Genomic DNA, 16,377 nt, shown 5'->3' with positions numbered 1-16,377 from the left:
GGCACACAAAAGGCAAAAAAGGAACCAGAAAAAGCTTTTCATAACACAGGGAGACACAGGGAAGTGTCCTAGGATCCACACACCAGCCATCCAGGCAGGCTCGGGTGGCCATCCTGTATGTGCATGCAGCCCAAGACACGTGACCAGCCTTCACCTTCATGTGCTGTGGCCAAGGAAATGTGACTCACACCATAGGGCGTGCTTGGGGACAGAAAAGGCAATTCCACAAGTCCCAGTGGGCACACAACTTGGTGTAACCCCAAGGAGGCAATACTAAGCAGTGTGGTGGACACTCTCAGTGGGTCCAGGATCCTGCCTCCTGGCAGTCATGCCTCTGGGTACCTCCCCTTAAGGGTAGTAGGAGCTGATACTTGCTTTTGATCCTAAGTAGGGCCAAGTAATAGATGCCCCCTCTGTGATCACATTACATGAGACTCCTGTAGGCTGATTCTCTCACTTGATGGCTCTATGAACAAGCTGCCATGTAGAAAGGGCCATGTGGCCAGGAACAGAGGGTGGCCAGGTGCTGCCAACAGCCATGTGGGTTTAGAAGGGATTCTGTCCCACGCTGCAAGTGACTACAGCCTGTGAAAACCCCCGAGGCCCTGTAAGGACCTAGCTAAGTTGTGCCCAGATTTCTGACCCCAAAAAACTATACACTAATAAGTGGGTGTTGTTTTAAGGTAGTCAATTTGTGGTAATTTCTTAGCTGGCTTGGGATGCTGTAACAGAATATTACAGATCGGGGAGCCTATAAATGACAGAAACTTACTTTGCACCGTTCTGGATCCTGGAAATCCAAGACCGAGGTACCAGCAAAGTCAGTGTCTAGTGAGATCCCACTTCCTAGTTCACAGACGGTCAGCCTCTTGCTGTGTCCTCACATGGCAGAAAGGGCAAGGGAACCCTGTGGGGTCTCTTGTAAGGTACTGTTCCAATTCACAAGGTTCTCCACCCTCAAGACCCAGTCACCTCTCCAAGGCCCCAACTCCTAATACCACTGCCTTGGGGGTTAGGTTTCTACATATGAATTTGCGGGGGGGGGGGGGCAGGTCCCAAACATATGGTCCATAGCAATAACTAATACCAGTTATTGCAAACATACACTCCTCTGAACAGCCACTATACCTATGAAAACCCATCAGAACAAAACAACAAAAGAACTTTTTATAAAGGTGTGGTGTTGGAGTAACAGTCTAGAGATGCCCACACCCTAATCCCTGGGACCTGTGAACACGCTTCCTACAGGGCCGAGGTACTTTGCAGGTACCACCGAGGCCATGGATCTTGAGAGGGAAGAGGATCCCGGCTTATCCTGGTGGACCCAATACCATCACATTTGTCCTTAAAGGTGGGGACCCTTTCCCGCCTGAGTCAGAATGATGAGTTTGAAGGCAGGAGAGACTCAAAGCCCGGGAGGGATCTTGATCTGGCTTTGAAGATGGAGGAAGGGGAACACAAGTGAGGAATGTGGGCAATCTCTAGAAGCTGGCATGGCTCTCAGTTCACAGCTAGCAAAGAACGGGGACCTTGGTCATACAGCACAAAGAACTAAATTCTACCAATAACTCAATGAGCAAGGAAGAAGACCTGCAGAAAGGAACACGGCTTGTCAACACCGTGACTGTTGACCTAGGGCCCACATACAGAACTGTCAGACAATGTTATAGCAGTAACAAAAAATGAGTATCTAGGTATAAAAGTAAGTAAAGGCTATTTACTACTTACATAAGTCTTTTATGATAAGTAAACTGGATACAAACTAAAAAAATCCATCCACTGTGGAATGTTTAAATAACAGAAGGTGACCCACAGAGCAGAGCATGCACAGCCCTTATAGAGAAACAGGCAGCTGCTGAAATGAAAGCAGGATGTGGGGCAAACAGAACTTTTACACCCTCCTGATGGGACAGAAGTTGTTCGGCTGCTTTGGAAAACTGTTTGGTGGCATCAACTAAGGCTAAACATATACATACCCTACAGCCCAGCAATCCCACTCCTCAGAGGACCCCCTGCCAGAAACGTGTGCATATATCCATCAAAAACACATACAGGCAGACTTTGTATTATTGTTCTACACAGTGTATATTTTGTTTTTTTTTAGATTTTATTTATTTTTAGGGAGAGGAGAAGAGAGGGAGAGAAGAGAGGGAGGGAAACATCAGTGTGTGGTTGCCTCTCATATACCCCTTACTGGGGACCTGGCCCACAACCCAGGCCTGTGTTTTGACTGGGAATTGAACCCACGACCCTTTGGTTCGCAGGCTGGCGGCAATCAATCAATCCATTGAGCCACACCAGCCAGGGCTGGTATGCCTTTTTTACAAACTAAGGCAACACTTTCCACCCGCAAAAAGATTACAACTTGCTCTACGAAGGCGATCTGGAACTGACCCCGAAATATTCCCGAGGTGTGCCTGTGTGAGAATTTCCATAAGAGCACTATTCAGAATAACCCCAAACCCCCCTGTAGAAAGTGTGAAGTCTACACAACACAACTGAGTGAACTACAACCACACATGATAACGTGGCCAAATCCCACAAAAAATGGAGACACAAAGAAGCCAGAGACACAAGAGTACAAATGGTGGGATTCCATTTACAGAAAAGCTCTAGAAATGCAAGCCAGTCTATAACACAGAGGTCAGCGGCTGTCAGGTTTGGGGCCAGAGGGGCTGGCATGCAAAGAGCACAAGAATGGCGTGTGCACACCTGTCAACACTCCTTCTACTTCTAACTTTAAATGCATACAGGTTTTTGGTACATAAATTATACCTCAATAAAGTTTATCAAAAGAAAGAAAGGCTGACAATATCAAACGGCGGCCAAGGTGTAGAGCACGGAACCCTCATGCCTTGCTAGTGGGAACTCCCAGTGACAGAGTGACTTTAGGACACAGTCTGGTGAGTTCTTGTAAGTTAGCAGACACACAAGGACTTGTGCATTATGAATGTGCTTCAAGAACCTGAATCATACACTCAGAAGTGGCCAATGTGATAAATATGCATATTTTACCACAAAAACTAAATTTTAAAAAGTGTTTAAAGGACTTATACAAGAATGTTCATAGCAGCATTATTTACAATACCCAATAGCAGTACCGACAGGTAAATAGAAAAACAGATTGGAATATATTTATGCAAAGGAATGTAGGAACAAAAAGAAAGGAACGTGAAAACTTCACATACATTATGCTGAGTGAAACAAACCAAAGATAAGGAAAACCTCATTGCATGATTCAATTTACAGGAAGTTCTGGAGAGGCAAAAGTACTGTAGAGGGACAGGAAGCGGACCGGTGGGGGCTGGGGCTGGGGGCCAGACTTTCAAGGGGCAGGAGAGAACCTGCAGGGTGGGGGAGGTGGACACGTTCTAGGTCTCTATTCCAGCAGTAGTTATGTAGGCGAATACACTTGTCACACTCACCCGACTTACACGTGCACTCTGAATAGGTACATTTTATTGTATGTCAGTTATGCCAATAAAATCTATTTTAAAAAAAGTAAACCCACTGGATATTGACCTGCTCAGAGTTTAGATTAGTAGGCCTTTTGACCACAAGGGCCTGAATCACTCCACAAGATAGGTCTGAATACAGAACAGAGCAAGGTGTGAACACCTGCCCCTAACGTGCTGACCACGTAGGCATTCTAGGGAAAAGGACAATCCTCGGGTGACCCATGCCTGCCCTTCTACAGGCGAGGGTCTACCACCACAGGCGCATGTACAAGCCGGTCGCTCGGGACAAAAGAAAGGGAGCTGCCTGGTGAAGGACGAAAAGAAAGCGGAAGTTACCTAATAAATTTCAAAATGCCTTTGTGTCTCCACTGGCATGCTGGGTTTCCAGAAAAATGCTAGGGCAGTGAAGAGTTTTCCTTAATGCCTTAAAAACCACACCAGACCAATTCAAACCAAAGCTTTCTGTTGTCCATAAAGGAAAACAAGCACGTCTGTACACAAAACCAGGGGAAATACAGGACAGCTGCAATTAGTCATAACCCCCAAATACACAGATAACCACCATTTATGTTTTCGTGTATTTCACTGCACGATTCTCTTTCATCTGACACTCACTGATACACTATATAATTAAGCATACTTCTTTCCCACTTAAGATTTCAGAGACTACCCCGTATCACTGAATATGCATTAAATATTCTTCCAAATTAGCATTTTAAAAGGCTATATAATAATCTCACCCTATGACTGACTATACCATATTTCCACTCTTGAATGCTTAGGCTGTTTCAGGGTTTTCATTTTTAATAAAAAAAACAAACCACAAAGCCTAGATTTTCCCTAGCTGTGTCCCCTATCATTCCCCAGGAGAGATCCTAATTACTCAGTCAAAAGGGAAGACTTCTTCAGGCTCTGGGTACAGGCCATGGAGTCCCTTACTGAGAGCACCCCACACGCGCCTCTGCGGCCCTCTGTGAGCGCCGTCAGTGCTGAGTGTTAGCGGACTCACTCTGTGACTGACTTGCAGGCGATTGTTCCATCCTGTTTAATTTTAAGGTTACACATCTTTCCATGTATTTTTCATCACAGCGATTTCCACCCGGTGCACTGTGGCAGGCAGGGTGGTGTGCCACGGGAATCTTTACAACATGTGGTACCTGACTACTGAGTCAGCCTCCCTTAGACTGTCCAATCCAAAAAGGATGATGGCCAACACAACAATAACAACCCGGTATGAGTGAATCAAAATTATACCTATTTTTTGGTTACACTGGCACAATATATAATATAGTTTTTGGTGCACTGTAGAATTTTAGTAGTTTATGTGTGCCATGAGATGGAGAAGGTTGGAAACTGCTGTTCCATTGTAATCTCCTCTCTTCAACTCTTTGTGTGGCCAAGTGACTTAAAATAAGGAAAATACTCCTACTGGCAACACCACCACTGAGGGGCCGGGTCATCTCTGATCTGGCCCCACTCAAGTCACTGCCAGCTCCAGTGACCAAGAGTGCATGCCGGCATGAGTGTGTGTGTCAGCCCGGGACCGCCGACTCCTGCGGGAGATCTGTATCATGGACCAGTGCAGCAGCTTCTGCAAGCTGCTCTGTCATCCGCACTGCTCCTGAGATCTGCACCAGGGACAGGCCTTCCCCTGCCCAAATGGTGACTTTAAGAAAACCGGACTCAGCTCCTGAAGCCTTCCAGCAGTTTGAGGACTGACAACAGTGGACCAGAAGAGAGAGGACCAAACAACGGAAGGCAGAAATCAATACAAAGTGATTACATAACAGTGCAAACACGAGTGCTAAGTGTGCATCTGTAATAGCCACGCAGGGCCCAGAGGCTTTGAGGCGGGTACCAGCGATGGTGCACGTGCTGGGTGGACGGTCATCGCTGCTGCCAAGTTGCAGCAACCGACTCCTGTGCAGTGATTCTTGGGCCTGCACACAGAGCCTCGGCACCCCGTTAGATGGCACCATGTTCCTTCAGTCACTCAAGGCTGTAGAAAGCATCGAAGTCCCGAAAACATCACTTCACCTGTCATCCATCCCTCCCAGCAGAGACCTGAGTGGCAGGCACTTACCCTACCTTGGCCCCATGGACAGGCAACTGCTTCCTGGGAAGGTCCAGGCTGGCAAGACCCAGCTTATGACCCCAAAAAGTGCCAGATGGAACACAGGCCCACCTCAGCCACAGTGCTGCCACCCAACCTAGGAAGCACCTGGTGGCTTCTTGGGCTCACAAACACACAGTCCTCACCCAGCTGAGATCGCTGTCTAGGGCTGACACTAATGTACTTGCCCAGAGATCTGGCACCTGTCTGCCTGTACTTTGACACTTTTCAAAATCTGTAAAGTGCCTGCCTTTCCACCCTTGGGCTTTCTTCATTCTCTGCTCTTCCTCAAGGATGCTGGGATGCCTTCTTTCAGTGGTGGACTCCCTCTCTCAGGATGCCGGCCTCCTGATACCACACCCTCTGCACTACTTGGTTAGGCCACTCCTCACTTTCCCTCCCTCTTTGCAACCCCGAAGGCCTGTCTTTCCTAGCAACCCCCAGCTCCACATGAATCGCTTCCCTCTTGTGAGTTTAGACAAGGGGCCACACCCCTCTGCCACGTCAGCACCAGCACCTTGAGGGGGCAAAGCTTGTCTGGTCCCACCCACCATCCTGCTCAGGTCCTTGGGTCTTTCCCTTCTCCATCAATGCTGAGTTTACCAGTCCCCTGTCCCTCTTCTACCCTCTGAAGGGCATGTGGCCACAGCCGGTGAGATTATCTTCCCGTTTTGGCAAAAGACAATCGCTGTGGATATCAGAGTTTCCCCGTCACTATTGGCCCTATAAGAGCACAATCATAGCCAGGAAACCTCAGAAACCTTGGTTAAAAGTTCAAGTTCACTTTACTCACTTGTATTTACCCTCATGTCCCATCCTAACGATGAACCCACATACCTGGTGTTGGCTCAGCCCCTCCCCTGGTCTCTGAGGCCTGTGCTCACAGTCCCAACATCCTGCTCCTGAGGGCCCAGGGCAGGAAACCCTGCCCCACAGGCCAGCTCCCCTCCCTCTCCCATTCTTTCTGCAGCTTGCTTCAGGCCAGGGTCCCACACACTGACACTTTTCCCCACTTTCTCCAAAACACCCAATGCAGGACACCCTAACTGATACAGCCCCAGGCCCCACAACACCCCATCGAGGGAGGGGCATGCCACCTAACTAGGTGCCGCCCACAACTCTGGCCTGGTTACACTCCATCCCTTCTCCTCCCCGTCACCCAGAGCAGCTCAGTGGCCAGGTTCTCAGGAACCAACAATGTCACATCTTGCCAATGGCAATTCATCCAGAACAAGTGGCAAAAGTGCCTGCAAGACCCTCTCGCTTTCTTCTTCACTTCCTGTAACATGTTTCTATTTAATTCATCATCCAAGCCACAAACATTCTTGGTAATGGGAATGGTGATGTTAGACATACACAACACAACAAAGCAGTGTCACTGCAACCACACAACCTTGAAAGAGTGACCTAACTCTGCACATCAGTGTGCCTGCCATGGAAGCACTTGCCTGTTACCTGTTTAGCTTATGGAAAGTGCTAAAGATTGGGAGAAACTTCACATTGAAAACATTCTACCTACTCAAATGTTTTCTGAAAATTTAGGAATGGTCACGCCAGTCCAAATTACACATCAGCCCAGTTAGCATAACCTGAAGGAGATAAGGACATCTGTCTCCCCCTGCGCCCCAGCCTGCCACCATCTCAGGCGGGGCGAGTTGATCTTGACACCACACACAGCAGCTGAGTGCCTCTGGCAACAGGGCCAACAGACACAGACGGATCTGGAATGGCCCTTCACAGTCTTCTGGAAACCCATGGTTTGCTGTACTGGCCAGCGGCTGACCTGGGAGCTCTTGGGGCTCTACTGCTCTGCTAGATGCAGGCAGAAGGGAGGCAGAAGGGCAGAAGCAGTGCAGTGAAAGGAGAACAAATGAACCTCAGTGACTGATCCCGGGCCCCAGAGCAGAGGGAGGAGGCAGCCCCAAGACCAGGACAGAGGTGCCAGGAGAAGAAAAGAGTTCAGTTTGGGATGCACTGAAAACACACGCCAAATGCACAGGAGGCGCCAGGGAGGAGGGCTATGATCACCAGAGAGAGGAGCCAGGCCCAGGCCCAGGGTGGAGGTGAGGGCAAGGGCACAAGGAGAGCGCCCAGCGAAGAGGGTCACTTTCACTACTCGAAGCACCGAGTTCCTGAAGAAGGGGGTCAGACAGCCCACACGAAAGAAGACAGGGGTTCCAGGCTGCGTGCTGCCCGAGAGCTGCAGGCTCTCAGTGTGCCGACCCTTGGCTCCTCATCCACAGAATGGAATGGTGAGGACACCTCCACCGCAAGGTGTCAGTGAGAACCGGATGAGGAACAGCACCGAGGGACTCGGCCCCACCTCAGACCCTGGCATCTGACAAAGAAAAGGCAAAGCCCAATAAACTGCCCAGAAAATGGATGAAGGCCAGACATGCGAGCCCAGCCAAGCACAGAAAGAGAGAGGGACTGTCAGAATGGGGACGCTGCACACAAGCTGCACCTTCATTCAGAACACATTCAATTAGCGCCTCCTGTGTGCAGCTCTCACGCCAGGAGTGTCGAGGACAACACCATATCGACTACACCAAATCTTCCTGTTGACCCTTGTCATGAAGACGTGTGGGAACCAAGGCGCAGAGGACACAGCTGTCTTAGTCAGGACCTTCACCACCCTGGGAAAACAGGACCTGCGCACCAGGGTGTGCCCAGCACACCGCCTCAGGGAACAACAGCCTTGGAGCAGAGTCAGATCTGGCAGTGCACTCGGGAGCAGAAGCTGCTCGTGGAACACTCTGCCTTCTTCCTGCCAGCTTCCACAACCCAGACTCTTTAGGGCTCATGTTCTGGAGCACATTTCCCTAGCAGATGGCCCAGTGGAACCTCTACACAAAGTGTTCTGCTCTGTTGAGGAGAGCACAGGCACTCTAAAATCACTCCTGTGCAGTTAAGAAAAAGGGAAAGCAAACCTCCTGAGAGGAAGGTCTCCAGATCTACGGAAACCGATAAGCCCAGAGCACATTAGCATCACCAGACTCCAAGAGCCACTGTATGCTCCTGCATGGTTGGCACATTGTCACGTGTGGCTCATCACTACTGCAGGCACCAGTTCTAATAAAGGCTGTTTGGATGACTCATATGTTTATAAAGCAAGGAGAGCAACATGCACTCATGTACATGTCTGAGGAACAAGCAAGACAAGACTTCCATGCGGGTAAGTCATCTGAGTGGCCCAATAAAAGGGGTTTGGTTGCATGCCTGTCACTAGTGGGGACCTCACTGCCATGGGTCACCTGCTCCTAGTCAGAAGAACCATGAAACTTTAGGCTGAAAACAAGAAGGCTAGAGACGTGCTGAGGGATTTTAACAACACAGGGGAAAAAGAAATAGCGTGTATATCCATTGTAAGAGGATCAGAAATTTTTAAAAACTCTTGAATATTACAACTTTTTTAAAAAAAGGTTTTATTTATTTACTTTTAGAGAGAAAGAAAGGGAGGGAGAAAGAGAGGGAGAGAAACATTGATCAGTTGTCTCTCACATGCCCCACACTGGGGACCTGGCCTATAACCCAGGCATGTGCCCTGACTGGGAACTGAACCAGTGACCCTTTGGTTCGAAGGCCAGTGCTCAATCCACTGAGCCACACCAGCCAGACCATGGATATTACAACGTTTTTAAAGGAAAAATTCCCATGTTGCTGAATCCTGAGAACCAGTTGCTGCAGAGCTTCCCAAACCCCCAACAGGTTCCCTTAGGAAGCCTTAGGAGGAGCAGAGAGTATGCACATGCCCACCAACTTCACCCTGATAAAAAACAGGGGGCCCTGAGATCAGTGAGTGGAGGCCCTGAGCACAAAGGCCCACTTGTCATATTGTATACATCTCAACCTCAGGGACCCCCAGACACAGGGGCCAGGCACTCTGCCTTCTCTTCTCTGCTTACTGCTATGGGGAACTCGCAGTAACCTGTGAGTGTGTCCTGGCCCTAACGGCACATGGAACCTTTCTAAGAGTGGTTTCTTCTCCATTTCTGGCAGGTGGTCCTGGGTGGGACCAAACATCTCCGCTATCCCAGGCAGGTCTCTAGGTTTTACTCAGTCAGCATGTCATAGGAAGTGTGGCAATGCACTGCAATCTGACAGAGGGGACAGAAGGTGGTTCCTATCTCTCCAGCTAGCCTCTGTGTTCCCTGAATGCTCACTACACCCAACTGGAGTACCTGATGGTGAGGCTACTAAGCTGGATACTAAGCTGACCCTCAGAAGTATAAATCTATGTCCAGGAAAAGATGCCCCTGAAGAAGCCCAACCCCTCTCACACTCTTCTCACATCCCACCAGCAGCCCAGAGGCAGCACTCCAGGAAATAACACTGCCACTGGAAAAGCAACTCAACTACCTACTGATTGAGTCATGAGGGGCACCCCTGACAGTGGCTGCCAAGTGTCCATAAAGGTGGCAGTGGCTGGTAGAAGCCTCAGCAAAAGCCCTCCCTCTCACATCCCTGGCTGGCCTCATATTTTCCTCACCTATAAACAAACCCAGAGTTCCTCCTTTCTTGCCCTTCCAGGTTTCTTCTCTCAGCTAGGGCTGAAAGCACATACTTTGGGAGGTGGCACAGCGTGAATCTGGCACAATTGCCCAATGCTGAAGCTGTTACAGCAGGAAGGGCATCCAGCCAGTTCAGGTGATCCAACAACCTTGACAAGTCCTAAATCGAAAGGGTCGGAAGAGCTGCGTCCGCACTCTCAGCTGCCCAAAGGTAAGCAATTTGGCAAACAGTAAACGCTCAGAGCAGTCAGACAGGACTGACAAGAGCCCAGGAAACAAAGCAACAAAGAGTGTGGAGGGCAAGGACTTGAAGTAAAATTGGTGGGACAAGACAGAACTGCCAGAAAAACAAAAGATCCTTGGAGAGACTGGACACTGACATACTATAGGCAGAGTCCCTGGTTCTCCTAAGGAAACACCCTGTGTGGCCTGGGACAAGGGCCCCATCGCGGAGTGGGGATAGGCCACACTGCTTCTTGACTGAGATAACTATGTTTTTCTATATTAAACATGTGAATTAAGGGGAGCTCAGACAAGTGCTGGTGATGTGTACCTTAGCCATGCAACCAGAAATTTTAATCCTCACCCAAGGATATGTTTTTTTATTGATATTTTTTTTTTAGAGAAACATCGATGTGAGAAACAGGTCAGTTGCCTCCTGTACATGTCCTGACCATGGTTTGAACCCACAATCTAGGTATGTTCCCTGACCAGGAATAGAACCCGCAACCTTTTTGGTGTATAGGATGATGTTCCAACAAGTTGAGCCACCTGGCCAAGGTGCAACAAGAAATTTTAAAAGAAATTTTAATAACACCATGAATGGGGGGGTGTTTTCTTCCAGCACAAAATGTTGATTCCCTGAGCAGTGAGTAAACATTTCAGGGGAAAAGCCTGCCTTTGGGTCCCACACCCCTATCTGTGCACACACCACAGGGTCATGAGACAACCCTGGCCATCCATCACAGAACCACAGCCGCCATGAGACTACTGGATGCTCCCCGCTCAAGTACATCCTTTCTCAAGCCCCTGAACATTTTCTTCACACACCTCCTAGGTCAGTTGTCACCCAGCAGCCACCAAGCTGCTCTGTGATTAAAACCCTTCTCCAGGAAGCTCACAGCAGAATCTCAGCCTCCCATTAAGCCCTTAGCCTCTAAAAAGGCCTCTAGGCCTCGAGCTGATAACTCAAACTGCCAAGTTGATTATACAGAATCCAGCTGCTTTTTCCCAGCCTCAGGCCTTTATTAGAGTTGAAAATAGTGAGAAAGAAAACAGATTGCAAATTGCCACAGGCTTGCTCCTTGCCAGGCAGTGTTAGGCTTTAACCACAGTGAAGAGATGAAGAAAGGCAAGGCGCTGATCCTTGGCTCCTAATTGCAGTCTAACCGGGTAGGGCAAATGGCTGGTTGGCGCAGTTCTCATTACAGACCCGATGTGACAGGAGGTGGCAGCTCAGGTCCACTGGGAGAGGCACCTCCCAAGCCAGCTAACTGTGGGGACTGCGTGGTGCTCACAAGGCTTCCGAGCAGCCTTGGGCCCAGCAGGGAGAGCCCCGCATACGAGGGCCCTGCGCCCATCCCGGGAGGGGACGGGGAGCGGCTCCCCGAGGACAGGCCAGCTGCGGGGCCTCCTTACCGTTGCTGTAGGCGTATGGGGATTCAGCCGCGCCGTCCTGCAGGCTCTCCAGGATCTCGCCCTTGCCCACATCGCTGTCTCCCACCAGCAGGAACTTGAGCAGGTAGTCGTAGCTTTTGACCGGGCTGCCCTGCGTCCCCATCCTCGCTCACGCGCGCGCAGGCCGCACCCGCATGCCCACGGCGCCAGCCGCGGGAGCACGGCGGGGAGGAGGCCTCTGACCGACCTGCGGGTACCAGGGGTGGGTGAGCGGGGGCCGGCGAGGCTCGGTCCGCGAGGGCCCGACCGCCCCGACTGCCGCCCCGACCGCCCGGGGCAAAGCGCCCGGGGCCCGCACCTGCTCCGCCTCCCGCTTCACCTAAGCGCTGCCACCGCCCCGCTGCTTCCCGCACAGCGCCGCGCAGCCCTGCCTCGCCCCCAGACCACGCGCCACCATTGGCTGCCCGCCGCCTACCTGCCCCTACCCATTGGCGCGCGAGCACGTCCTTCGCATCTGCCCGCCCCCACCGTTTCCCACACACCACAGCAAAGCCTCCCATCGCCCCACCCCATCACCGCCCTATTCCACCTCCCTTGGGTCGCCGTTGGTCACCTACCGCCGCTTTCTCGAGATCACTGGCCTCTGTGCACGTCCGTCATGACTGCCCGCCCCCACACTGTTCCCTACACAGCGTTGCAAAGATTCCAGCCGCCTCTACTCGTCGCCGTTGCCGTTGGCCACTCTCCCTTTGCTTTCCCAGAACCACTGGTCCGCCTGCACGTCAGTCAGCACCACTACAGCTCCGGAGAATCCCGGAACCACCCACAACCCCGCCCACTACCTCTACATACCTTGAGTCCTATCCCGCCCCGCCCCTCCCCGCCGCCATTGGCCACCGCCGCGGACCTTCCCAGAGCCACTGGACCATCAGCACGTCGATCAAGGCCTTCTAAGCCCATCTCCTATTTCCCACTGCTTTCCCTATACGCTTACCAATCAGGGGCTTGCAACTCCAGGTTGTTTGCATACGCCCGCTTCCGTCCCGTAGACGGGAGTTGGATAGTGGCTGTCCCCGTGGTGAGGTGATGCAGCTGTGGCCCGGAGGACTAAACCCTCTAGTAAGCTGCGGCCGGCTGCTTCCGCAGAGACCCCAGAGAGCGCAGGGTGGCCCCCTGGAACTGCCGACTTCCCGCGACGGGGGCGTGACCCAGGAGTGGCGGGGCTAAGGCAACCGATCGGCGCTGGGGATCCGGGAGAAACTAGGCTTTCGCCTCCAGAAGGGGACGGGGTCGAGAGGGCTTTGGTTGGGTCCGGGCTGTGGCGGCCCGGGACTGTGGGCGAGGCCACTCTGAGCTAATTAAGCGAGCTTCCCGGGGGTGCAGGCCGGGGCTTATGCCCTTTGCCCCGGGCAAGGCTGTAGGCCACAGCGCGTGGCTGTGAAGTCTTAACGTTCTAGAACCACGGTGGCTCCGCAGGTGGGTGCCGCTTCAGCTGTCAGAGGTGTTGGCAGCACAGGCTTCAGAGGCAGAGTGACAGGGCTCTGCCCCCAAGTGCCCGGGGCGGAGCCTAGATGTCCAGCTGAGTCCGTGTCAGGCTAGGTGAGGAGATTCTGCAGGGCCCACAAGGCGAGTCAGGACGTGGGACTCCAAGCCTTGACCATGGAGGCCTCCAGGAGGAAGTGACTTTGGGGTTGTTTACAGAATGCACGGGTTATTTTTCTTTTTCCTTTTTTAAGTATATTTTATTGATTATGCTATTACAGTTGTCCCAATTTTCCCCCTTTGCCCCCCTCTGCCCGACATCCCCTTCCCTCCAGTAATGCCCCTCCTCCCTTAGTTTATGTCCGTGGGTCATGCATATAAGTTCTTTGGCTTCTCCATTTCCTATACTATTCTTTTTTTTTTTTTTTAGTTTAGTTTAAAAAAATATTTTATTTATTTATTTATTTTTAGAGAGGGGAAGGGAGGGAGAAAGAGAGAGAGAGGCATCAATGTGTGGTTGCCTCTCATGTGGCCCGCACTGGGGACCTGGCCTGCAACCCAGGCATGTGCCCTGACTGGGAATCAAACCTGCGATGCTTTGGTTCACAGCCTGCGCTCAATCCACTGAGTTATGCCAGCCAGGGCTATTTCCTATACTATTCTTAACCTCCCCCTATTTTGCACCTACCAATTATGTTTCTTATTCCCTGTACCATTTCCCCTATTCTCCCCCTTCCCCCTACCCATTGATAATCCTCCAAATGATCTCCATTTCTGGGATTCTGTTCCTGTTCTAGTTGTTTACTTCGTTTTTGATTTTTTAGATTCAGTTGTTGATAGTTGTGAATTTGTTGTCATTTTACTGTTCATAGTTTTGATCTTCTTTTTCTTAAATAAGTCCCTATAACATTTCAAAAAATAAGGGCTTGGTGATGATGAATTCCTTTAGCTTTACACCTTGCCTGGGAAGCATTTTATCTGCCCTTCCATTCTAAATGATAGCTTTGCCGGATAGAGTAATATTGGTTGTAGGTCCTTGCTTTTCATCACTTTGAATACATCCTGTCCCCTGTTGCCTGGCAAGTTTTTTTTGTTTGTTTGTTTTTGTTTTTAGAAATCAGCTGACAATCTTATGGGTGCTCCTTTGTAGGTAAATGTCTCCTTTTCTCTTGCTGCTTTTAAGATACTCTATCTTTAAACTTTGGCATTTTAATTATGATGTGTCTTGGCGTGGTCCTCTTTGTGTCCAACTTGTTTGGGACTCTCTCTGCTTCCCAGACTTGTATGTCTATTTCTTTCACCAAATTAGGGAAGTTTTCTTTCATTATTTTTTCAAATAAGTTTACAATTTCTTGCTCTTCCTTTTCTCCTTCTGGCATCCCTATGATTCAGATGTTGGTACATTTGGAGATGTCCCAGAGGCCCCTTAGACTATCCTCCGTTTTTTGAATTCTTGTTTCTTTATTCTGTTCTGGTTGATTGTTTATTTCTTCCTTATGTTCCAAATCTTTGGTTTGAATCCTGGCTTCCTTCCCTTCACTGTCGGTTCCCTGTGGATTTTTCTGTTTCACTTACTGCAGCCTTCACTTCTTCCCTTATGCTTTTGTCATGCTCCATAAGTTCTCTGAGCATCCCTATTACCAGTGTTTTAAACTCTGCATCTGATAGGCTGGCTATCTCCATTTTGCTTAGTTCTTTTCCTGGGTTTTTGTTCTGTTCTTTAATTTGGGCCATATTTCTTTGTCTCCTCAATTTGGCAGCCTCCCTGTGTTTGTTTCTGTGTACTAGGTAGGGCTGCTTTGACTCTTTGTCTTAGCACACCTGTTAAGTTGTATGGGGCGGAGCCTTAGGTATTTGCCAGGGTAGGTAACGCACTTCACTGCTTTGTGGCTCTGTATGTTGGGGAGGGGTCGGAGAGAGGACAATGCCACTGTCTGGCAGCTAAAGGCTTTCTTGGCATTCATCCTGTTTTCAGTCACTTCATCCTCTTTCCATATGCAACTGCCAACCCTCTAGCTGCTACCCTGGTGGTGGTTCCCAAGAATGGGTGGGTTTCCATACATTCTAGGACTATGCAGACCCTTTAAATGAACTCTCCTGAGAGACCAGCAGTTTCTTCTGCCACCCTAACCCCCACTAGTTTTTATAGCCAGAAGTTACGAGGCTTTATTTCCTGGCGCTGGAACCCTGAGCTGTGTGGTCTGGCCTGGGGCTGGGCTGGGATCACTCACTCCCAAGGTGTCCCTCCCAATTTTTATCTGCCACATGTGAATGTGAGACTGCCTCATCCACCACCAGCTGCCACACCACTTCCTCTCCACCCTGGCTCCTTGGCTCCCTCCTACTCTTCTGGATGAATATGGCTTCTTTAAGTCCTTGGTTTTCAGACTTCCATACAGTTCGATAGTCTAGCAGTTCTGGGTGTTATTTTGAGGTTAGCTGTGATCCACCTTATGGTTGTGCAATGAGGCAAAGCATGTCTACCTATACCTCCATCTTGACTGGAAGCTAGGGTTATTTTTCTCTAATGGGCAAAGAAGTATGAAAAGCCTGTGAACATGTGTGAAGATAAGTTTCACTCTGTGAAATGGAAATTAAAGCAAAATAATATTATTTTCACCCATCAGAGTGGCAAAATCTCTTGTGGGCCAGGATGTGGGGAACAGCTCTCAGGGAGGTAAGTTGGACTGGCTAATAATTTCACATGTGATTTGGCATGGAGAAGTCCTTAGAAGGGAGCTTGAAGAACTCCATTGCAGCATTGTAGTGATGGTGAACATCAGGAAACTGACAGGGAGCTATTCAGTTAACCAGGTGAGCAACATAAGGTGCAGACAGCACCCACATGAGAAGAAGGCACATTAATGGGTGAACAAAATGTGGTTTATCCACACAATTATATCCATCCATAAAAAGGGATGAAATACTGTTAAATGCTACATTCCATTTATATGAAACTTCCAGAATAGGCAAATTCAGAGACAGAAAGTAGATTAGTGGTTGCCAAGGCCTGGGGTAGGGAGAAATGGCGAGTGACTGCTTAAGGGGTATGGGTTTCTTTCTGGGGTGATAAGAATGTTCTAAAATCAATGATGGTCATACTACTTGGTAAAGTTACTACAAATCATTCAATTGTTTACTCAAAATAGGTGAATTTTATGATACATAAAACATGCCTTCCATACAGCTGCTAAAA

The 16,377-nt window shown here is 49.7% G+C and overlaps 1 protein-coding gene across 4 annotated transcripts in view; it reads right to left on the bottom strand.

Annotated features, from left to right (window-relative positions):
- RAB40C (RAB40C, member RAS oncogene family) overlaps positions 1-12,481 on the bottom strand; it is a 31,469-nt gene extending 18,988 nt beyond the window's left edge. The window contains exons 1-2 of one of the 4 annotated variants that reach the window (XM_045849158.1): positions 12,317-12,481; positions 11,721-11,946 (exon numbers count right to left, since the gene is read on the bottom strand). In XM_045849158.1, coding sequence (XP_045705114.1) covers positions 11,721-11,862 — 142 coding nt within the window. In that variant the 5' untranslated portion in view covers positions 11,863-11,946; positions 12,317-12,481. The other 3 variants (XM_045849160.1, XM_045849157.1, XM_045849159.1) reach the window with 3 other exon arrangements.
- Between the last annotated feature and the right edge of the window lie 3,896 nt (positions 12,482-16,377).

This window comes from Phyllostomus hastatus, unplaced genomic scaffold, assembly GCF_019186645.2.
Source record: "Phyllostomus hastatus isolate PE091 unplaced genomic scaffold, TTU_PhHast_1.1 phas_contig_64, whole genome shotgun sequence".
NCBI lineage: Eukaryota > Metazoa > Chordata > Mammalia > Chiroptera > Phyllostomidae > Phyllostomus > Phyllostomus hastatus.
Note: the sequence above shows the minus strand (reverse complement) of the source record. Positions and strands in the feature narration are given on the sequence as shown.